Source organism: Dermochelys coriacea, chromosome 8, assembly GCF_009764565.3.
Source record: "Dermochelys coriacea isolate rDerCor1 chromosome 8, rDerCor1.pri.v4, whole genome shotgun sequence".
Classification (NCBI taxonomy): Eukaryota; Metazoa; Chordata; order Testudines; family Dermochelyidae; genus Dermochelys; species Dermochelys coriacea.
The window spans coordinates 42,390,045-42,413,339 of NC_050075.1; the positions used below are offsets into that span (position 1 = coordinate 42,390,045).

General features: G+C 46.3%; 1 protein-coding gene across 12 annotated transcripts in view; it reads right to left on the bottom strand.

The window, feature by feature from the left end:
• Positions 1-23,295, bottom strand: part of LOC119860138 (nitric oxide synthase 1 adaptor protein) — a 184,376-nt gene that overhangs the window by 135,995 nt on the left and 25,086 nt on the right. For 10 of the 12 annotated variants that reach the window (XM_043490570.1, XM_043490572.1, XM_043490569.1 and 7 more), the window contains one exon: positions 4,439-4,510. In XM_043490570.1, the coding sequence (XP_043346505.1) occupies positions 4,439-4,510 (72 nt within the window). Of the gene's footprint in view, positions 1-4,438; positions 4,511-12,792; positions 12,796-16,833; positions 16,845-17,421; positions 17,426-23,295 lie in introns of those variants that run through there. The other 2 variants (XM_043490573.1, XM_038413459.2) reach the window with 2 other exon arrangements.

The following is a 23,295-nucleotide window of genomic DNA, read 5'->3' on the forward strand; positions in this document are numbered from 1 at the left end:
CCCCTTGCCCAGGAAATCCTTGGGCACCGCCTCTATAGCTCCTAGGTCCAGGAGCCGCCCCACCTCCTGCTCGAGCAGAGCCTCATGAGAGGGGTCCCCCAGGAAGGACGGGGGCGGAGGGCGGGGAGGAGGTAAACTCAACGGTGTAACCTCAGAAGATGGTGTTGAGGACCCATTGCTGTTGCGGGCTCTTTCTACAGTCCCGCTGCTTTTTGTGGGTGGCCTCGTACTTCTGGAGGGCGGCTTGGGTGGGAGCCTGCTGTGGCTTGAACTTGGGTTTTGCTGGAGGAGGGTCATAGAGGCCCAAGGTCTGGAGGGTCGTGCGGGAGTCTTTTATGCCATGCAGCCTTGTATCTGTTTCTTCAGCAAACAGAGCCTTCCTGTCGAAAGGGAGATCTTGCACTGATGACTGCGCTTCGCTGGAGAGCCCAGAGAGCAGAAGCCATAACACCTATTTCATGGACACCGCTGAGGCCATGGACCACATAGCCGAGGCCGCTGCATCTGAAGCAGCCTGCAGGGATGCCTTGCAGCCCCCGCCCCTTCCTCCACGAGCGCCTTAAACTCCTTCTTATTGAGCTCCCAGAGAGTCCTCAAACTTGGGGAGGGATTCCCAGAGGTTAAACTCATAGTGACCCAAGAGAGCCTGATGGTTTGCTACTCGTAGCTGAAAGCTTGACAACGAATAAACTTTTCTCCTGAAAGTATCCAGCCCCAGAGAGTCTTTGTTCTTGGGGGTCGGGGCTGGTTGCCTCTGCTGTTCCCTGTGGTTGACTGACTCGACCACCAAGGAGTTGAGCGTCAGGTGGATATACAGATACTTGTGTCCTGTCGTGGGTACAAAGTACTTGCGCTCCGCCTTTTTAGAGATGGGAGCCAACAAGGCTGGAGTTTGCCACAGGGCACTCACAATTCTTGCTACCCCTTCATGGAGCAGCAAGGCCACCCTGCCTGGTGCTGAAGGGGAAAGCACATTGAACAGGGAGCCTGAGGGCTCTTCCATCTCCTCAGCCTGGAGGTGGAGGCTTGCTGCCACCCTTTTTAGGAGGTCTTGGTGGGCTCGGTAGTCCTCCTGTGGGACAGAGGGGGATGGGGCCACAATCAGCTCCTCCGGACGGGGCGAGACTGGTGCGGTGTTTTGGGTGTTGTCCGGTACCGGAGGTTCCACCACCTGGTCAGAATTCAGGCACAGTACCGAGGGCACAGGTCCCACCGACCTTTTTTCTGGCAGTCTAAAGATGGACACCAACTGGGGGCTGCGCTGGAGGCCATGGTGCCCACTGGTACCACTGGGCCGGCCATGTTGCTTGATGCCATTGCACTTGTTGAGGCACCGGCGGAGCCGGCTGTTCGGGCTACTAGCTTGGCCTGTAGACGGATGGCTGTAAGGGGAGGCCGAGCTGGCATATGATCCGCGGCTGCCTCTGGACCGGGAGTATCGGTGGTGCCAAGATCTACGTCGGCCACAGGACTGCGACCTTGAAGTGGAGGAGCGGCACCAACGGTAGTAGCTGCTCTGCGAACAGCCTCGATGGGTGGACCTGTGTCTGCAGGACGCCGGTGATCGATGCCCGGGGCTACGGTGCCTTGGTGGAGACTTGGAACGGGAGTCCAAGCGGGAACGGTGTCAACTATCATGCCGCGACTGACTGCAGTATCTCCTGCAAGACGAGGACCGTTGGCAATGTCCGCCACGGTCCCGTCAATATTTTCTTCGCGAAGACAAGCGATGCCGGGAGTCCCAGTTGGAGGGCACCCATCCAGACAGTCTGGCTGGTGTCGAGGGCGATCCACGTGGACTGAGCCCTGAACAGTCGCTGGGCGGTGAGTGGTGTCGGGAACGTTCCCTTGACCGAGACTGGTACCAGGCCGGTGGCGACTACGGTGATCCCAGTGGCGGCTTGCCTCTGGAGCGTGGGGACGACATTGGCAGAGCTCCAGGCACCGGAATGGACATGACGTCCCAGGCTGCCTGGAGGGCTTCGGGCGTAGATGGTATCCAGAGAGGCCTGCTCCAAAGGGGCCAGGCTACTCTGCTCAACGTGAGTCGGAAGCCTAGGGCCTGGTGGGGATCAAGGACTACTCGACATGGGCCTAGCCTCTGTCCCAGACTTCCCTCAGTGCCATTACAAAGAGGGAGTCTTTCTGGTTCTCTTGGCGTGCCCTGTGGATGGGAAGCGGTGTCGACTGGACGATGGTACTGGAGGGTCTCCACGTACCAAAGCCGTGGTGCCGGGTACCGGTTCAGAGCGTGTGCCAGGGTTGGGGCCAGCACCAACTCCATCAGGATAGCCTGGAGCCTAATGTCCCTTTATTTTTTAGTCTGGGGATAAAAAGACTTGCAGATCTTGCACCTTTCGCTGATATGGGTTTCTCCCAAGCAGCGCAGACAATTTGCATGCGGGTCACTCCTTGGCATAGAACGCCCACAAGAGCCACACGACTTAAAGCCTAGGGCGCAGGGCATGCCATGGCCCGGGCTCAATGACTAACTAAACTAACTGAATTAGCTAACTACAGGTACTATTGAACAAATGAAGAGTTCTGGGGACGAGTTGCAGCAAAGCTGGAGCTGAGCAGTTCCAATGCACCTTCACTGGTAGCAAGAAGAAACTGAGGGTCAGGGGAACGCAGCCCTCCTTATACCGCGCCAGGCAGGCGCCGCTCCAGGGGTCGCGGGCGGGGTGCTCCCCCCTACGTGTACTGCTAGGGGAATAACTTCCGGGACTGGTGCACGTGGCAAGCCTGCACACCTACTGTGGAATACACATGAACAATCACTCGAAGAAGAATCTCACTTTTAACAGCAGAAGCTTCTTCTGCCAGTGTAGAAAGAATATTTCCTTCCTTTGGACTAATTCATTCCAAATTGAGAAATCGTTTGGGACCTGAAAAAGCAGGAAAGCTTGTTTTTCTTTTCCAGATTATGAACAAACAGGAAAATGAAGGTGAAGACGACTGAGTTAGCTGTAGAAGCCAATATTTTAAGTTTCTTGTGTTGACCTAGCTGACCGTCTCAATTTAATTTTGGTTTTTAAAAATATTTCATTTAACTATTTTAAGCAAAAACAATTTTAACAAAAACAAACCTGATTTTAAAAAACTTGAACGTTTAACTAAATTCAAAAATTCATATGCTTGTTTTGTTAAAATATTATGTGTTTGCTGTTGAAGAAAAAAATCCAGATTACATAACCTTGGTGTTTTAGTTAAATAAAACAATTTAAATGTCTGTCTGGTGATGTTTTCCTTCTAATACAGCATGGCCAGAAAATCCCCCAAATATTAATGATTAAACTGTTGAATTGGAAATAGTTCACCTCCCAATGACTTCATAAATATCTGCTTCAATTACCTTTGGTAAATGAAATAACCAAACAATCATTCATTTTCTGATATAGCTGTAAAATTAATCTGAAAAGTTTTAAATAAAGCCCTTAAAATGTATAGTGTGTACCTTCTAAAAACGAAACCTACATCTATCTCCGAGTTGTGAAGAATACGTATTAAGGTTATATCAACCAACAAGAATGCACTTTTATGTAGAAATCCATGATTAAATCGAGTCTTCCTGACTAGTGATTTCAATCATGATTTCAATCAAATCCACCCTGGGAGAAATTCAGAGCAATGCCAGGCTGTGGTTCTGGGGTATCACTGAAGTGTCATTCCTGCAGATCCAAGGAAATCTCCAAACATGACAGTGCTATAATTGTAAGAGTAAATACCACTCACCACCTTACTGCCACTGGCCAGCCGACTACACGGTTAAAATTGGTCCTCAATGATTAAATAAAAAAAAAAAAAAAAACACTAGGCACAAATCACAGGGATAACAACACAGGTACCCAGAACAGATCCACTGTGATTCCAGGGCCACCACTCCTCTCTCATAATGAAGTGGTGCAATAGCTGAAAAACTCTGGAAATGCAATGGGCTCAACCATTCACATATGCTTCATGGAGAGCCTTCTGCACAACACATGCCCTGCTTCATCTAAGAGTTGCACATGCATCTGTCTGTGCTTCAGGAACCAAAACAGACATGCACAACCACACTCTCCTTCTACACTCCCCTCCCTATCAGCTGGCAGCTTCTGAGACAATCACAGCCACTCAAACCCCACCAAACCCAAGTCAAGACACTGGCACATGGTAGGCACTGGATGTCTCCATGCCAGTCAATACCCCACCAAGAAAAAAAAAAACACCTTATTTTATGTCTTCCAACATCCAAGACAACATAGAGAAAGACATGAAACCTACAGTGAGAACATGTGGAGTCAGAAAGAACATCAAAGAAGCCAGCTTACGAGAAACATTAATGCTTAGTCAAGAGCACAGAATCCATCAGACAGCCATGCCCTCCAGTGCCCCTTCTTGGGCTCTTTAACCATGTGGCACACACAAGGAAACATACACCCTTCGCAACACTTACCCTGATTCTTCGCATTGCAGTCACAATCTCCACCCTGCTGTTTGGCCGAGGCACATCAAGGCTTCCAATGTACTGAAAAAAAGGGAGAATATAGGATTAGTACAGCTCCTATGTCTATAAAATAGTAGAGACATGCAGGACTTTTCCACCAAGCAGCTAAACCACCCCCCTGCCAATGCAGGAGCATTTCTCCTTATACAACACAGCACTTTGTCCAGTCTATTTTACGTGTCCTAGACAATGACACTTCTGTCACTTTCCCTGGGAGACTATTCCACAGTCTAATCCATCTGTCATGAAATTTTCCTTGATATCCATCCTAAATTTTCCATTTCTTAATCTCATCCCATTATTCCTAGGCTGAGTCATCCTAACCCTCCTCTTCCCCCCATCTATTGGCCTGATGTTTTCCTCTTTCACATATCTGCAGATTATTCCTTCTCCCTACCATGCAAGGTGTTTCATCAAGCCACATATTTAACTGTCTTCATTTTTGGTTTTAAGACCGGAAGGGACCATTATGACAACCTAGTCTGACCTCCTGCATAGCACAGGACAGAGACTCCACCCAGTGATTCCTGCATCAAACCCATATCGTCCGACAGGTATTTTGGAAAGACATCTCACCGTAAGATCCCCAGTGCGGAGAGCCCCCCCGCCATGTCCTTAGCTAAGTTGTTCCAATGGTTAATTACCCTTGCTGCTAAAAAAGTGTGCCTTATTTTGATTCTGAATGTGCTAAGCATCAGCTTCCAGTCACTGGATCCTGTTATACTTTTGCCTGCTAGATTCAAGAGCCCTTTGCTCTCAGAAATGTGTTCCTCATATAGGTACTTATAGGAGATTATCTAGTCACCCCTTAAAACTTCCCTTGTATAAACCAGATTTGACTTCTTTAGTCTCTCACTATAAGGCCTTTCAGACCTCAAATCGTCCTTGTACCTCTTTACTGAGCTCCTTCCAATTTTATAACATTGTTTTTGAAGTTTGGACACCAGAATTGGACTCAGTATCCAATAATGATCTCATCAGTGCTGTATACAGCTCAATAGTCATCCACTTAGATATCCAAGCATTGCATAAGCCCTGTTAACCACAACATCCCACTGGGATCTCATGTTCAGCTGGTTTCCATCATGACCTCTAGGTCTCTCAGAGTCCCTGCTTTCCAGGATGTGGTCCTCTGTCCTGTAAGTGGCCTTTTATTTTCTGTTTCTAGATATCGTTCCTTGAAGGTGGCAGTATTAAAACACATTACCTGATTGCATCCAGCTTAGAGAGAGATCTGGACCACTCTAAAACCGGCTTGTCCTCAGTATTTACTACTTCATCAACCTGTGTCCTCTATAAAACTTTACCTGCAATCATTTTCTTCAAGATCATTGATCAAGACATTGAATAGCATTATGTCAAGAACAGACTACTCCATCACCCCATGGGATGAGGATTCCCCAAGTACAATTATGGTTTGATGAGCTCTTTCAGCCTGACAGTTTTTAATTTCTTTACTATGAATCAATGTCATTTTGTAGTGTTAATTTTTTAGTCTTCCTTTGAAAGAAGTTCTGAAGGAACTCAAATGTGAAATTGCTGAACTACTACTAACTGTGGTTTGTAACGTATCATTTAAATCAGCTTCTGAACCAGATGACTGGAGGATAGCTAACGTGACACCAAATTTTTGAAAAAAAGACTCCAGAGGTGATCCCGGCAATTACAAGCCTGACTTCAGTACTAGGTAAATGTTGAAACTATAGTAAAGAACAGAATTATCAGACACATAGATGGACATAAGTTGTTGGGGAAGAGTCAACATGGCTTTTGTAAAGGGAAATCATGCCTCATCAATATACAAGAATTCTCTGAGGGGGGTCAACAAGCATGTGGACAAGGGGGATCCAGTGGATATAATATACTTAGATTTTCAGAAAGCCTTTGACAAGATCCCTTACCAAAGGCTCTTAAACAAATTAAGCTGTCATGGAATAAGAGGGAAGGTCCTCTCATGGATCAGTAACTGGTTAAAAGATAGGGTAGAATTAAATGGTCAGTTTTCAGAACAGAGAGGTAAATAGCGGTATCCCCCAGGGATCTGAACTGAGACCAGTACTATTCATAAATGATCTCGAAAAAAGGGGTAAAACAGTGAGGTGGCAAAATTTGCAGACGATACAAAACTATTCAAGATAGTGAAGTCCAAAGCAGACTGTGAAGAGTTACAAAGAGATCTCACAAAACTGGGTGACTGGGCAACAAAATAGCAGATGAAATTCAATGTTGGTAAATGCAAAGTAATGCACATTGGAAAACATAATCCCAATTATACATCTAAAATGATGGGGTCTAAATTAGTTGTTACCAGTCAAGAAAGATCTTGGAGTCATTGTGGATAGTTCTCTGAAAACATCCGCTCAGTGTGCAGCTGCAGAAAAAAAAAAAACCCTAAGAAAATGCTGGGAATCATTAAGAAAGGGTAGATAAGACAGAAAATATCATATTGGCTCTATATAAATTCATGATATACCCACACCTTGAATACTGCATGCAAATCTGGATGCCGCATCTCAAAAAAGATATACTGGAATTGGAAAAAGAACAGAAAAGGGCAACAAAAATGATTAGGGGTATGGAACAGATTCCATATGAGGAGAGATTAATAAGACTGGGACTTCTCAGTTTGGAAAAGAGTCAACTAAGGCGGGATGTGATAGAGGTCTATAAAACCATGACTGGTGTGGAGAAAGTAAATAAGAAAGTGTTATTTACTCCTTCTCATAATACAAGAGCTAGGGGTCACCCAATGAAATTAATAAGCAGCAGGTTTAAAAACAAACAAAAGGAAGTATTTTTTCACATAATGCAGTCAACCTATGGAACTCTTTCCAAGAGGATGTTGTAAAGGCCAAGACTATAACAGAATTCAAAAAAGAACTAGATAAGTCGATGGCTATTAGCCAAGATGATCAGGGATGCAACTCTATGCTCTGGGTGCCCTTAGACATCTGGCTGCAAGGGGATGGCTCACGTGATAGCCTGTTCTGTTCATTCCCTTTGAAGCACTTGGCATTGGCCACTGTCCGAAGACAGGATGCTGGGCTAGATGGACCACTGGTCTTACCCAGTATGGTCTGTGATGTTATTTACCTGAACTGTGACCGTATAAATCATTGTTGAGAAAGGACTATTCTCAATAAGTGCCCAATCAAGAAACACTTAACTGACAATGGACTTTGGGAGATGCCAATCCACATCTTAGCTTTCCTGGGAACATTCCAACTAACATGTAAACAATGGCGTCTGCCTGCAAAAAGCTGAATCATTCATGGACACGTAACTTGCCCAGATGGTTACAAACTCCATCTTGCTGCTGTGATTTGCACAGGAGAACAAAGGGGTTTCAAAAGAGAAAAAATATAAATGGCCCTGGAAACCCCTCCATTTGGTCTTCAGCTGACTCAAGAGATGGCCTCTCCACCCTCAAGGGACGCCTGAAAGAAACTGGAACAAAGGACAGTAACTAAGGGGGCGTGAGTGATTGCTGGACCCAGACTAGGAAGGAGTCTAGTCTGTGAAAGAAGCTTATTGGGACATCTCTGAGGGCGAGATTCACCTGTGTCAGGGTTCCTTCCCCACGCTGAACTCTGGGGTACAGATGTGGGGACCCGCATGAAAGACCCCCTAAGCTTATTTCTACCAGCTTAGGTAGAAGCTTCCCCAAGGCACAAATCCTTTCATTGTCCTTGGACGGTATTGCTGCCACCACCAAATGATTTAGCCAAAGATTCAGGAAAAAGGCCACTTGGAGTCCCTGTTTCTCCAAAATATTCCCCCAAACCCCTTCACCTCCTTTCCTGGGAAGATTTGAGAATAATATCCTCACCAATTGGTACAATGTGAACACAGACCAAACCCCTTAGGTTTTGGACACTGAAAATCAATCCGGTTCTTAAAAGAAGGATTTTATTTAAAAAATGTAAAAATCACACCTGCAAAAGTTAGGATGGAAGGTACTTTTTACAGGGTAATAAAAAGATTGAAAACACAGAGGATTCCCTTCTAGGATCAGCTTCAAAGTTTTACCAAAAAACAGAAAAGAAAACTCATTCTTAGCATAGGGAAAATTCACAAGCTAAAACAAAAGATAATCTAACGCATTTCCTTGCCATTATTTACAATTTCTGTAACCTTAGATGCTCATTTCAGGTATGTTTTCAGGAGATACATTTCCTGCCTGGTCTCTCTCTCCCCATTCAGAAAAGGAACAAACAAAGAGAGCACAAACAAACTCTCTCCGATTTGAAAGTGTCTTCTTTCCTCATTGGCCCTTTTGGTCACATGCCAGCTAGCTTATTTGAGCTTCTTACCCCTTACAGGTAAAGATTCAGTACAGCTACCCAGGAGGGATTTTATGCTACCCTTAGCTGTATGTTTATGACAACCTACATTCAGTTTCTTACTGTATTAGGCTTAGATTTGCGAGTTTTGTTTTATTTTGCTTTGTAACTTACTTTGTTCTGTCTGTTATTTCTTGGAACCACTTAAATCCTACTTTTTATACTGATTTTATACTAAAATCAATTTTGCTTATTAATGAACCCAGAGTAAGTAATCGATACCTGGGGAAGCAAACAGCTGTGCATATCTCTCTACCAGTGTTATAGAGGATGGATAGTTTATGCGTTTACCCTGTATAAGCTTTATACAGAGTAAAACGGATTTATTTGGGGTTTGGAACTGGGTATCTGGGTGCTGGAAACAGGAGTACCAGCTAAGTGGTTTTCAGTTAAAGCCTACAGCTTTGGGGGATGTGGTTCAGACCTGGGTCTATCTTTGCAGTAGGCTAGCATGTCTGGCTCAACAAGACAGGGTTCTGGAGGCCCAAAGTGGCAGAGAAAATGGGCTCAGAGGTAGTCTCAGCATATCAGGTGACAGTCCCAAAGGGACCTCTGTGACCCAACCCGTCACATGTCCGTTCTTATGAACATTTCTGTTGCTCTTCTATGAACTCCTTACTGTTTGTTGAGGAACATTAAGTGTGATATTCCAGGATTGGTCACAACAGAGCTGTATAAAGAACGACTAGAAATTCCCTTCAGTAGTATGATCCCCATCTATCTATCTAAGAAGATTCTAGGATGGTCACTCTGAATCCCAGAACATCTGCTGAGTCAGTGTGGAATCATATGAACAGCTACATGCAGGGTTGAGAACTCTGTTTGTTCAGAATATCACCAGCTTTGACCACCAAGCTCTGTGAAAACCCGGTGGAACTTGGGAGTCCAAAAGGTGCTATGGCAGCTGGAAGTTGACCATTGATCAGAGAAGGAAGGGGTAACAGCTTCATATTGTAACGAGGAAGTTCTTGTGCCTCCAGCCAAGGGCCAGCCCTGTGCACAAACTGTTGCTCACTACAGCACAGTGCATGGAAACAAGAGCCCGGATTCTCATCTTCTTTACACATGGGACTTTATAAATTACACCCGTGCATCAGCACAAGCTTCCAGTTACTCGTATATCTATAACCAGCCCAAACGCACAGTGGCTTCTTTACTGTCATTGAACATTGCAATCATTTACGAAGCTGGCCAGAAAATTGGGATTTTTCCCCAAGAAAAATGTAACCAGAAAAATTCACTTTTAAAAAAAAATCAGTTTTGCAAGTGGAAATTATTAAAAACGAACCTCTCTTTTCCTAAAATTTTTCATTTGAAAAAAATTCCTGATTTTTTTTTAAATTTTCAAAAATTTCTTCAAATCAGAAAATTGTGTGAAAGTTTGTTTTCTATTAAACCCTATTTGTCAACAGAAAAAATATTTTCATTTGAAAATTTTCAACCATTTTTCTTTTATAACTTGGTCTCCATCACCACCCTAGGAATTGCTGCTCTCCAGATATCCCCCTCCCATGAAGTGAGAGAGTTTCAGGTTGTATCCTCCAAGATTAAATAACTTGCATTTCCTCCCCACACCCCAAGATTGATCTTATTCTCCATGCAGGTCTCTAGGCCCCCTTGTTTTATTTATCTGTCCACAGTGTTTGCAAGTCCTCCCAGTTTGGTCTGATCTGCAGATTTTATCATCATGCTATCTGCCCCTTTTAATCACTAATGAAGATTTTAAGTAAAGACGTGTCACTGATCTCTGTGTTATTCCCTCAGATAAGTTTGCCAAACTAATACATGACTCTTTAGCATAGCCCTTTGAGTAAGGGCTGCTAGAAAGTTTTCAGTCCTCACAATAGCTCCTCATTTGCATTAGTTTTTAGAATAGGATTTAACAAGACTATTACATGATTTATCATCATCCAACCCTATTATAGTTATTGCTTTCCCCCATCATCTTTGCATTTTGGAGCACAAGCAACAAATAAAGCAATCAATGTTGCCTGGAAAATTATTTCTTAGTAGATCCAACGCACAACAGAGCCGGAGCCTCCATCTGGACACTAGCTATTCACTAGACAGGCCAAGCTGTTGGACTTTGGTTGTGAGCACAATTCACTACTAAGGCCCTGTCTACAGCATCAAGTTTCTGCGCAGTAAAGCAGCTTTCTGCATTGTAACTCCCTAGATGTACACACCGCCAAGCCACTTAGTATGCAGAAACTGCACGGCTGCAGCGCTATAAGGAGAGGTGTGCAGCTTTCTGTGCCAGGGCTACAGCGCTGCGGGGCCAGTGTAGACACGCTGGTTGATTACAGCGCTGCGTTTGGGCTCCGGGAGGTGTCCCACAATGCCTATTCTCATCTCTCTGGTCATTGGTTTGATCTCTACTGCCCTGCTCTCAGGTGACCAACCGTCATCCCCTCCCCGTACATTCCTTTGGAATTTTGACAGTCCCCTTCCTGTTTGCTCGGTGATGCATGCAGTGGTCTCAGTGCATCTTTCCAGGTGGCCATGCCTGCTCCATGCACCAGGCAATCCCCCACTTGGAGCAATGCAGAGCTGCTGGACCTCATCAGCATTTGAGGAGAGGAGGCTGTGCAGTCCCAGCTGCACTCAAGCCCGTAGGAATTATGATACCTATAGACAGATTTCACAATGCATGACAGAAAGGGGCCATGACCGGGACACACTGCAGTGCAGGGTCAAAGTGAAGGAGCTGTGGAATGCCTACCACAAGGAATGGGAGGCAAACTGCTACTCCGATGCTGTGTCCACAAGCTGCCAGTTCTACAAAGAGCTGGACGTGATACTCAGTGGTGACCCCACCTCCACTGCGAAGACCACTGTGGATACTCTGTGGGAGGATAGCCAGTCACAGCTGTTGGATGTTGGCAAAGTGCAAACAGGAGAGGCCGCCCCTGGTAAGTGGATATGATTTTGGGAATCGCTGAAGCAAGTTGTTGGGGGAGGAGGGTTGCAGAAAGCAGGCTTGTCTCCCACCACATGCCTAGTCTGAGCGATGGAACAGGGTGTTGATTGACTCTCACTTTAGGGGAATCTGCCTCAGATCTCCACAAAACTCTCATGGAGATACTGGGCAATTCACTGCCGCAGGTTCTTGGGCAGAGCTGCTTTGTTTCTCGCCCCCATTAACGGTAACTTTCCCACGTCACTGTGCCATCACAGGGGTGGGGTGGGGGGAAAAATCATTGCTGCACACAGGAGAGCTGCATAGAGGCCAGAGCAGAAGCTGCTGTCTTGGAGGATACACTCCCCCTTGATTCCCTGCTTGCCCTCAGCAGTGAGATATCTTCCATAATGATCATATCCTGTGGAAAATGTGGGGACAGGAATGATTATCAGGCCCCCCCTGTGGTGCTGGCTCTCCCCAAGAGCGACGTGCCCAGTGTACAGCAGGGCCCGGGAAGAGCAATTTACCCTGCCCCTGTGGCTACTCACCATTTTGGGGGTCTTGTAGCTCATGTGTGCTTACCTGGGATCAGCCAGTTAGTGACAGGTGTGAGTACTGGCTGTGTTTTAAATCACTGAATCAGTGGTCTCTGCAAATACTACTGCTTCTGTAAAATGTTGTGTTTAAACTTCCCAGAGATGACCTTAGGAGCCCAGCCTCCTTTTTGTTATCAGCGGCTGAACGGCTGCGCAGAATTAGAAAGCGGCCATGAAGAACTAAGAAGGACTTTCTGTGTGACGTTATGATGCACTCCGCAGCCGAGAAACAGGAATTGAAGGAGTGGCAGGACAGAGACAAGAGGGAATGAAAGGAGAATGTGGCACGCCAGAATGAAGCCACGAAGCGGCTCTTAAACATTATGGAGCACCAAGTGGACATGCTCCAAGCAATACTAGCTCTTCAAACCGAGCAGCTCCGCGCCTGCCCTCCCTTGCAGTCACTGTCGCAAAACTCTTTCCCATGCGCCCCATGCACACCACCAACACAATGTTATAAACCTTCTGGCTCCACTATCTACCCGCAGCATTTCACTCCTCCCTCCTCACAGTTCAGCACTGTGGACTCCCACTACCTACTGAACTCAATACCCATCCCTCTGCAGTTTGGCCCTGCTGAAGTACAAAACCTGCTGCATTGTACTCCAAAGGAGAAGGTTGGATATGATCCCTGGACATACACATCTTTAGCCAACTGGGACCCCACCTCCTCCTGGGACCTTCCCTTCCCCCAACCCTCTCACTGCTGATGTGTTTTTTTGTTTGACTCTCCCCTCCGGTTGTTGTTGAATAAAAGAATTGTGTTGGTTTGAAAGCAATCTTTATTCTATTAATTGAAAGCAAACAGAGCCCTGCAAAGCAACAGACCTTTATATTGCATCATCTGCACCAATCACAATCACCTCCTAGCATTACAAACACTGCACTCCTGAGCAGAGCAACAAATATTAGTGGCTTTCAGCTTCAAATTGCTGCCTCAAGGCATCCCTGATCCTTAAGGCCCTGTGCTGCGCCCCTCTAATAGCCCTGGTCTCTGGCTATTCAAAATCAGCCTCCAAGCGCTGAGACTCAGTGGTCCAGCCTTGAGTGAAGCTTTCACCCTTTCCTTCACAAATATTATGGAGCGTTTAGTACACGCTATAAGGATAGGAATATTGTAATCGGCCAGGTCCAGCTTACCAGAGAGGCAGCATCAGCGGGCCTTTAAACGGCCAAAAGCACACTCAACAGTCATTCTGCACTTGACAGAAGCAAGGAGTGGTTTAACAACAGGCTGAGCAAGTTGTCTTGTGTATGGTTTCATAAGCCACGGCATTAAGGGGTAGGTGGGGGTCTCCCAGGATCACAATGGGCATTTCGACTTCCGCTGCGGTGATTTTCTGGTCCTGGACCAAAGTCCCTGCTTGCAGCTTCCTGAACAGGCCAGTGTTCCGAAAGATGCATGCATCATGCACCTTTATGGACCAGCCTGCATTCATGTCTGTGAAACACCCACATTTATCTACAAGCGCCTGAAGAACCATTGAGAAATACCCCTTGCGATTAATGTACTCTGTGGCTAGGTGATCCGGTGCCAGAATTGGAATATGCGTGCCATCTATCACCCCTACCCAGTTAGGGAAGCCGATTTGTGCAAAGCGATTCACGTCACGCATGTTGCCCAGAGTCACGGTCTTTTGGAGCAGGGTGCGATTAATGGCCCTGCACGCTTCCATCAACACAAGTCCAACGATCGACTTTCCCACTCCAAACTGGTTAGTGGCAGAAGAGGAAGAGATGCTCTGTGGGATAGCTGCCCAAAGTGCACCTCTTCAAATACCACTGCAAGTGCCGCAAGCGTGAACACGCTAATGCGCAGTCAAACTGACAGTGTGACCACACAAAAGTGGTTTCCCTTCAGGGTTCTCTGAGCGGTGCTCTAACTCTGCCAGTGTAGACATGCCCTAAGACACAGAAGAAGTGGTGTTTGCATGGCATGGGAAAACAGTGCTCAAGGACTGAGAGGAGGCTAATAGCAGTATTGTGATCCTTCTCCTTCCTCTCAGCCCTTGAGCACAGTGCTCCTACTTGAGCACTGTTTTCTGGTCAGGTGCTATTACTACTTGCATTCTGGTAGCATCCACACAGAGCACCTGACCAGAAGAGCTCACAATCTACATTCTCGGAATACAGGCGCATTCTTCTCCTCCTCATCCACAAAATCGTCCTCCCTGTTGTGTGAAATTCCCCCCTTGCAGGTGTCCACAGACAGTGGTGGGGTAGCGATAGGGACCCCTACTAGAATAGCATGCAGCTGATCATAGAAGCGGCATGTATGAGCCCAGAGAGACTGCTTGCTTCCTTTTTTTGGTAGGCTTGCCTCAGCTCCTTAACTTTCACGTGGCACTGCTTTGTGTCCCTGTTGTAGCCTCTCTCCAACATACCCTGTGAGATTTTGACAAATATATTTGCATTTCTTCTTTTTGATTGGAGTTCTGCCTGCACAGATGCTTCTCCCCATACATCAATCAGATCCAGTGTCTCCCTTTCAGTCAATGCTGGAGCTCGTTTGCGATTCTGGGGGGGACTGCATGGTCACCTGTGCTGCTGAGTTCGCCATACTGATCAAACAGGAAATGAAATTCAAAAGTTTCTGGGGCTTTTCCTGTGTACCTGGCTAGTGCATCGGAGTTCAAAGTGCTGTCCAGAGTGGTCACAATTGAACACTCTGGGATAGTTCCCAGAGGCCAATACCGTCAATTTGTGTCCACACTACCCCAAATTTGACCCAGCAAGGTCGATTTTAGCGCTACTCCCCTCGCCAGGGAGTACAGAAGTCGATTTTAAGAGCCCTTTAAGTTGATGGAAAGGGATTGATTGTGTGGACACATTCATTTTAAAATTGACCTAACATGGCTAAATTTGACCTAACCCTGTAGTGTAGAGCAGGCCTAAGTTGCCAGTGCAGCTATCCAACAGATACAGCTGGACACAGATGCTCATGAGGGCTGGGCACAGAGGGAGGTAAATGGGACCAGTTACATTACAAAGCAACAGTGAGCTGAGGGGCAGGGATCCGAAACTAGAGACAGACATGGAAGCGGAGATTTTTCCGGCCACCTCAGGGATTTGGGCACCAAAGTCCCATTAAAATGTCTGTGATTCACTGGACAGCTTTGAAAAAGCTCAGTCCCAGCCCAGACTGGGATCCTGAAAGAGAAACAGTATGTGGTCACAGCCTGCATTGCAGGCACACACAGAGGGAGCACAGAGCCCATAACTCTGGCACTGCCAACTCCTAAGTACTTCCCTCTGTAACTTGGATTGATCTTGGAAACTCAGGCAAAGATTTGGATCTGAAGAGCGAAGGGATGGTATGGTGGCCTTGGCTTTTCCTTATGCAGGGGGTGACCTGTATTATCTGGGAAGATGCAACAGTGGGCTATTCAACTCCCATCACTGTAATATTGGAGCACTTGACAACCTCCGGGGCGGGGGGGAAGCAGCGCTATTACCCACATCACACAGGTGGGAACGGTGGCACAGAGACTAAGTGGCTTGTCCATCTCGGTATGTGTAGAAGCCGAGTCTCCTTGGCTACCAATGCTGAGTCCAGCACTGCACAGATAACACTAACCAGGTAGTACTGGGGACCTCACACTGCCTTTGATAAACCCTTCCTTGCCTGCTTTTCTCACTGAGGGATGAAACAAGAAGCCAAACAATGGCTGCTTTTATGGCTCTGGGGTCTGTGCTATGACTATGCAGCCACCCTGGAAGAAAGAAAGCCCTGGTTCAGTGGCCAGTCCAAATGTCTCCAGCTGCGAGACTGGGGGATGCTGCCTGCAGCTGTATCTCAGTGTCTGCACCTGCCACCAGGCTGGAGATTAAATACAGTAACAGCTGCTCAGGCCACAGATGCATGCCCCCTTGTCCCATCCTCTTCTCTTGTTGAGGGCATGGAAACAAGGTGACGGAATGCTGCGCTGGGGAAGGAGTGTGGGGCTGGGGATGACGGGGAAGGGATGAGCAATTACTCACACAGGCCCCTGTTTTGAGGGTGTGGGCGCCCCCGTATCCATGGCAATGCTTCCCCAATACAGCAGTGCCCTCCTCCTCCCAACCCAAAGCACACAGCACCCGGGGTGGGAGTTGAGATGCTGCGTGCATTGCACCCATCCCTCCCACTTCAATGCCCCTCACCACAGATCACTCCTGTCTGGAAGAGCAACGTTATTCTGTGCACAGAGGTCCCTTCCTCAGAGGGGGTGGTACTGCTCCTCCCTGACTCTGGGTCCCCACTGCTGCTCCTGGGTTCCCTGCGAAATCAACAGAGACTCCAACTGTCTGCTCCAGGGCTGAATCATACCCACCCAGAGCCAATCCTGTGCCATGGCATCACTCTCCCGTCCCTTCGGAGCTTTGTCTTCCCTCAAATCAGCCACTGGGAGGCGCCACAGGCATTTCTTCCCTCTCGATGGAGGGCTTGTGTGTCCAGGCTGGTGCCTGCAAGATGTTTTGGCCTCTGACCCCAAGATGGTTGGTGCAGTCTCCCAACCACACCGCCTGGCAGCCTCTCTTAGGGTGCTTCTGTGGGACTCTGGCAGGCTCCAGAATTCCCTGCAGGGCTTGGTTACAGAGACCAAGCCTGTCCCTGCAACATGCCTTCGGAATTAGAGTGCACAGGCCTTTGCCACAGATTCCATCCCCTGCTCCAGGGGCTCTGCTCCCTCTCCTGAGCAGGGCTATCACTTTCATCATCCCACTAATGGTCTGGAACTAGCCTGCCACTCCCATGTAGTGCAGAGAGCACTTCCTCCCCATATCTCCCTGGGAGGATTTAGCCTTTTATCTGTCCCAATCCCTAAATCAGAGGACTTTACCATCTCTGCAAGAAGCCGCCTTAGACTTTCCCAACCTGGGTAACCCTTTCAAAACCTCTGCACTGTTAGCTCAGCGATGGTGCTGTCCATGACTTTCTGTGCACTGTCTTGCCCCTGGACAAAGCTTGATGTGCATCTCCCAGAGAGCTCTAATTTTCTCCCCTCTTTTTCAGAAAGCACCCTGGAGCCCTGCCCTGCTTTGATGGTCCCCCCCATCCCCAGCTCATGAAAAGAGCCATGCAGATTGCTTTTGACAAAGTTAGACAACAGATGCCTGCACAGGCCTACGTGCCTGGTTATTGGGCACCTGGCAGCCTCAGCTGGCTGGTTGGCTAAAATCCATGGGGAGCCCTGTGCATTCATAAGCAATACCCTTTCACCTCTATCCCCCACCCTCCACAACTCCAAGAAGGAAAATGGTCTTACACTATACCAGCTGCCAATGTGATATGGCTGTGAAAAAAGCTAATGCGGTTTTGGGATGCATCAGGAGAGGCAATTCCAGTAGGGATAAGGAGGTTTTAGTACCGTTATACAAGGCACTGGTGAGACCTCCCCTAGAATACTGTGTGCAGTTCTGGTCTCCCATGTTTAAAAAGGATGAATTCAAACTGGAGCAGGTACAGAGAAGGGCTACTAGGATGATCCAAGGAATGGAAAACTTGTCTTATGAAAGGAGACTTAAGGAGCTTGGCTTGTTTAGCCTAACTAAAAGAAGGTTGAGGGGAGATATGATTGCTCTCTATAAATATATCAGAGGGATAAATATAGGAGAGGGAGAGGAATTATTTAAGCTCAGCACCAATGTGGACACAAGAACAAATGGGTATAAACTGGCCACCAGGAAGTTTAGACTTGAAATCAGACGAAGGTTTTTAACCATCAGAGGAGTGAAGTTTTGGAATAGCCTTCCAAGGGAAGCAGTGGGGGCAAAAGATCTATCTGGTTTTAAGATTCTACTCGATACGTTTATGGAGGAGATGGTATGATGGGATAATGGGATTTTGGTAAGTAATTGATCTTTAAATATTCAGGGTAAATAGGCCAAATCCCCTGAGATGGGATATTAGATGGATGGGATCTGAGTTACTATAGAAAATTCTTTCCTGGGTATCTGGCTGGTGAATCTTGCCCATATGCTCAGGGTTTAGCTGATTGCCATATTTGGGGTCGGGAAGGAATTTTCCTCCAGGGCAGATTGGAGAGGCCCTGGAGGTTTTTCGCCTTCCTCTGTAGCATGGGGCATGGTTGACTTGCGGGAGGCTTCTCTGCTCCTTGAAGTCTTTGAACCATGATTTAAGGACTTCAATAGCTCAGACATGGGTGAGGTTTTTCATAGGAGTAGGTGGGTGAGATTCTGTGGCCTGCGCTGTGCAGGAGGTCGGACTAGATGATCAGAATGGTCCCTTCTGACCTTAGTATCTATGAATCTATGAATCTATACTGCTATAGCAAATTGCACCCTGAAGGATCCTAAAACACCGCCTAAACCATCCTATCACTTTAGTCAGCAGTGAAATGCAGCCATCTCTGGGGGTTCAGCATGTCAGCTGACTAACAGGGCATAGCAACACTATATAACAATTTTGAACACAAGTGAAAAGCCATTTGATATCCAATGGAATTTGAAGGGGAACGTACAGGGGCAGAATGCAATCACTGGGGATGAAACCTGGCTGAGATATTGAACTTAGCTCCTTAACTCTTTAGAAAAGTGCCATGGGAACTTCAGGAACCCAAGAAATCAGGATGTTAGTTTTGCACCATAGCCAAAAGCTGGCATGGATTTTTGGCAAGAGTTCTTCCCAAACTGGAAGAAAATATTTGAAAGATGGAGAACCCAGAATATTCTGGGCAGATGCTGCTTCTTGTCCCCAAGTAGTATGGCGGTGCTGGAATGATGTTATCTGGACTTGGTTTGTCATAGGCGAGAGCAAATAAATGAACTTTGAGTAACATACAGTAAAATTCTGATTTGCACAGCTCCCCTTATCCCCCTTGTTACTATCCTGAATTTAGAGAGGAAGTCCCAAAGCCTGAACCATGTTACAATATTTCCTGGTATATGAATCATAATGCTGAAATTAAGCAATAAGACAACAAGCATGAAATATGGAGCAATAACTCTTTCACACTGACGGGCTTGGCCTCATGCCATCACAGTACCTACAGCTATGAATCTGCTTACCACAATACATCAAATGCTCTGGCAGCCCTCACTAAAATTAGATTTTATTATTAATTAAAATTATCCTTCCACCAGGAACCATTCATCCACCCTACCATCTCGAGCTCAAAGTCAACAGATATAATCTGAGACACCAACAATGTGTCTAGGTTAATTTCCTTCTAAAAGCTGGTTATAAAGGACAACGTATGCGTGAAAGGTGTTTTACCAGCAGAGCGTGTAGCAACAGCTCTAATGCATTCCCATCCTAACAGCCCCATTTCTATTTGATGACAACTTTCTCAAAAAGTTACCGTTTCTGCTAAAATTTTGCTTATTCAGTCTAAACTCCTAAAACAGTTTTGTTTTTAAAATTTGGGTGTGGTTGAGCATGGGGGGTGGGAAGGGAGGAGACAACTGGTCAGAAGACGGGGGGAGGAGAGGAGGCAGGTTCATGAAAAGTAGAGACTTTTCAACAAAAAAACCCTGAAAACCTGAAATCCAAGAAGATTTTAGTTTTACAATTAAAAGTCAAAGTTTTCTGCAAAACAACTTGTCTAATTGAAAACTGGTTTTGACAAACTTCTGGATCAGCCCTCTGCACCTCTGCCATCACAGTAATGCTTGCTTGACCTTTTGGGCAACAGCTCAAGCATCTCAGTAATGCGTGGTTGTCACTTGCCATTTGGCAGCCCTTAGATCATAGCTGCAATTTCTAGTGTCCCAGTGAAAAGCTACTTCAATTTGCCAAGCTTAGGAGGGTTTAGAAGTGTACCATGCATGCATGTGCACTAGTGAGTGTGTTATACAGTTGGGGGGGGGTCTGAAGAAGGGTTGTTTTATTTCTTACTATTGGCAGTGCCTTTGTGTAGTATGTAAGCCATGTGGAAATTCAAGTTCAATATATATTCTCTCAACATACTGTTGGTTCCGTACACATCTACGGCTGAAGGGACTCACGCAGATGCAGGCGGGCAGCGTGCAGATCTTTGGAATGTATCTGAAGATGTGTTTGAAACAGGCAAGGCCATGTACCATTCTTCACAGTAGTGAAGGTGAGCAGATATGATCATAGATACTAAGGTCAGAAGGGACCATTTTGATCATCTAGTCCGACCTCCTGCACAACGCAGGCCACAATCTCACCCACCCACTCCTGATCAGTGCTCAGATGTTGCACTTCAGGAGACTGCAGGAATCCTTGCATCACCAAGTGCTCATACTCTGCGGGACAAACCCTTTCCATTTCTCTCTAGCAGATAGTTCCAAAGGATGGGGCTCCATTGTTCTATAATTTTTGTTAAAAAAAAAACTCTACCCACCAGGAATCTCCAGACAAAACCTATACAACCAGGAGCACTCCAACCCAGGACATGCACAGGCAGCCTGAACTCTGTGTCCTTGTGCATATGCATTACAAAGCAGGCCTGAATTACAAGGTCACATGCTGCTTTTTCTGCAGGGCTGGATGGAGAATGTCTCACTCGCTGTGGAGATTGGCTGGCATGCAGTGAACACACATTGAACCTGTGGATATAAATACATATCAAACAGCTGTTCTGTTCGCTGCACTCCGTCCAATTGTGCTTAAACAAGACAGGGATCCTTAATTTTCACTCCATGTATCTGAAGTAGGTTTTTTACCTACGAAAGCTTATGCCCAAATAAATCTGTTAGTCTTTAAGGTGCCACCGGACTCCTGTTTTGTTGGTTTTTCTGTAAACAAATGTTATGTAATTAGCGACTGCATCATAACACATACAAGCAAGCAGCCTGGATTTGATTATATTAAAGAAGTTCTGTATTAAAATCACAAATGAGTTTGATTCCCCATAGTTTAAATTCCAGGGTATCACTAATTAAGAGGTCTCTTGGTCTCTTATTTTTACTGTTTCCCTCCCTCTCTGTGTGAAACTTGCAAGCTGCTAATTGTGTTAATACATCCTAAAACAGTCAGTTCTCAAAGCAATACTTTGTAACAACTACTCACACAGCCAGAGACTCAAAGCGATACTTTTTGTAACAGAAACAGCACACAGACTCCCCACCCTTTTGTTGTATTTATCTCGCTTTGTTAACAATTGTGATTAAAATAGAGATAGAGGATGTACATGGATGAATGCTTGGTGTGGATAATAACAATGATCAGGGAGGTGCCAGCCTAAGAATCCAATGTCCATCTGCTGAAGAAGGCATCAAGTGGAAATAACCAGAGGACCCCAGGAGGCAGACTGGAATCTACCCAACAGCCTCAAGGATGGGAGAATCAAAGAACAAGATAACATCTGGCAGCATGGAGCTGTCAGGAATGTGCCATCTGCTGATTGATTCAGCAACAGCATGATGAAGCAATTCCCATAGACTGGCATAGGAATAAATTCCTATAAAAATGGACTCTAGAAAGTGAGAACTTTGGGATCTGATTCTGCAAACCAACTTCCAGGAACATCAGATGTGCATCTGACAAGGCCCTGCTCCTCCTCGTGTCCAGGCCACTTGGCCAGTGGCTTGGCATGAGCAACTCTAAGGCTGATAACTATGACAACAACCTTGCAGAACCTGTCTGTGTGTGTGTGTGTGTGTGTGTGTGTGTGTGTGTGTGTGTGTGTGTGTGTGTGTGTGAGAGAGAGAGAGAGAGAGAGAAATTGAATGGAATGTTATAGCTATAACTAACTGCTTACTAAGATTCTTTCTGTATTCACAATAAATGTGGCATTTTGCCTTTTCCCCTTTAATAAGATCCTGCTGGTTTTATTTTATTGGTATAACACCCGTGCCTGAGGACAATCAGGCAGCGTGATTACATCCATGAAAACAGGATCCCAAGCAGGATTGGTTGGAACTGATGCAAGAGGACACTGAGTGAGATTAGGTTTCAGAGAGATCAGATTGCTTTACACAAATGGGTAGCTTGTGAAAGTTAAGGTTAATCTCTAAAAAGTGGGTACTGGTTTTGTACTGCGTGTAACCTTTCCTTTTCCCATACCCCTACTTCCTAATTCTTAAATCTTAACCTTTGATAAACTGATAATTGCTTTCACTATAAATATATTTCAATGCTGTAATGTTACATAGGAGCTGATCCTCTGTTGAATCAAACAAGCTGGTGTGTATACTTTCCCCCTGGGGATAGCTTACCTGATATCACTGAGTAGCTAGTCACAGGGGGTGGATCTCATGGGGGCTTAAGGACGGCTGCAAAGCAAAGTGAAGGCTAGCATTGCCCTGAGGAGATTGTTTGGACAATGGCAAATGGCCCATTTGTGGCTGCTACTAGCAAATATCTCCAACAGCCAGTCATGCGACATTAGATGGAGAGGGTTCCGAGTTACTGCAGAGAATTCTTTCCAAGCTGTCTGGCTACTGGGTCTCGACCACATGCTCAGGGTCTAACTGATCACCATATTTCAGGTCGGGAAGGAATTTCCCCCCAGGTTATATTGGCAGAGACCCGTGGGGGAGGAATTTCTGCCTTCGTCGGCAGCATGGATTACTTGCGAGGTTTGAACTAGAGTAAATGGTGGATTCTCTAACTGAAAGTTGGTAAATTATGATTTGAGGAGTTCAGTAACTCAGCCAGAGGTTATGGGCCTATTGCAGGAGTGGGTGGGTGAGGTTCTGCGGCCTGCAACGTGCAGGAGGTCAGACTAGATGATCATGATGGTCCCTCCTGGCCTTAAAGTCTATGAGATGGGTGGCTAACAGGCTGGTAGAATCAGGGAACGGAGATCCAGCTAAGCATTGGCAAATCTGTCTCTCTCTCTTGTTGGAGGCCGTGGGGTAACAAGGCAAAGCAGTCCTGGGCATCCCAAGAAAGCATCACAGAGAGGTTTTCCCCTGCAAGTGGAATTCTTAACTGAAATCAAAGTAGCCAGAATTCAAGTAGCAATACAGCCAGTCAGTGAACATTGAAGCTATTCCCTTGCAGTGCCAGAATGGCGGCCTAGCATTGCAAAATATGATTGCAATATTAAA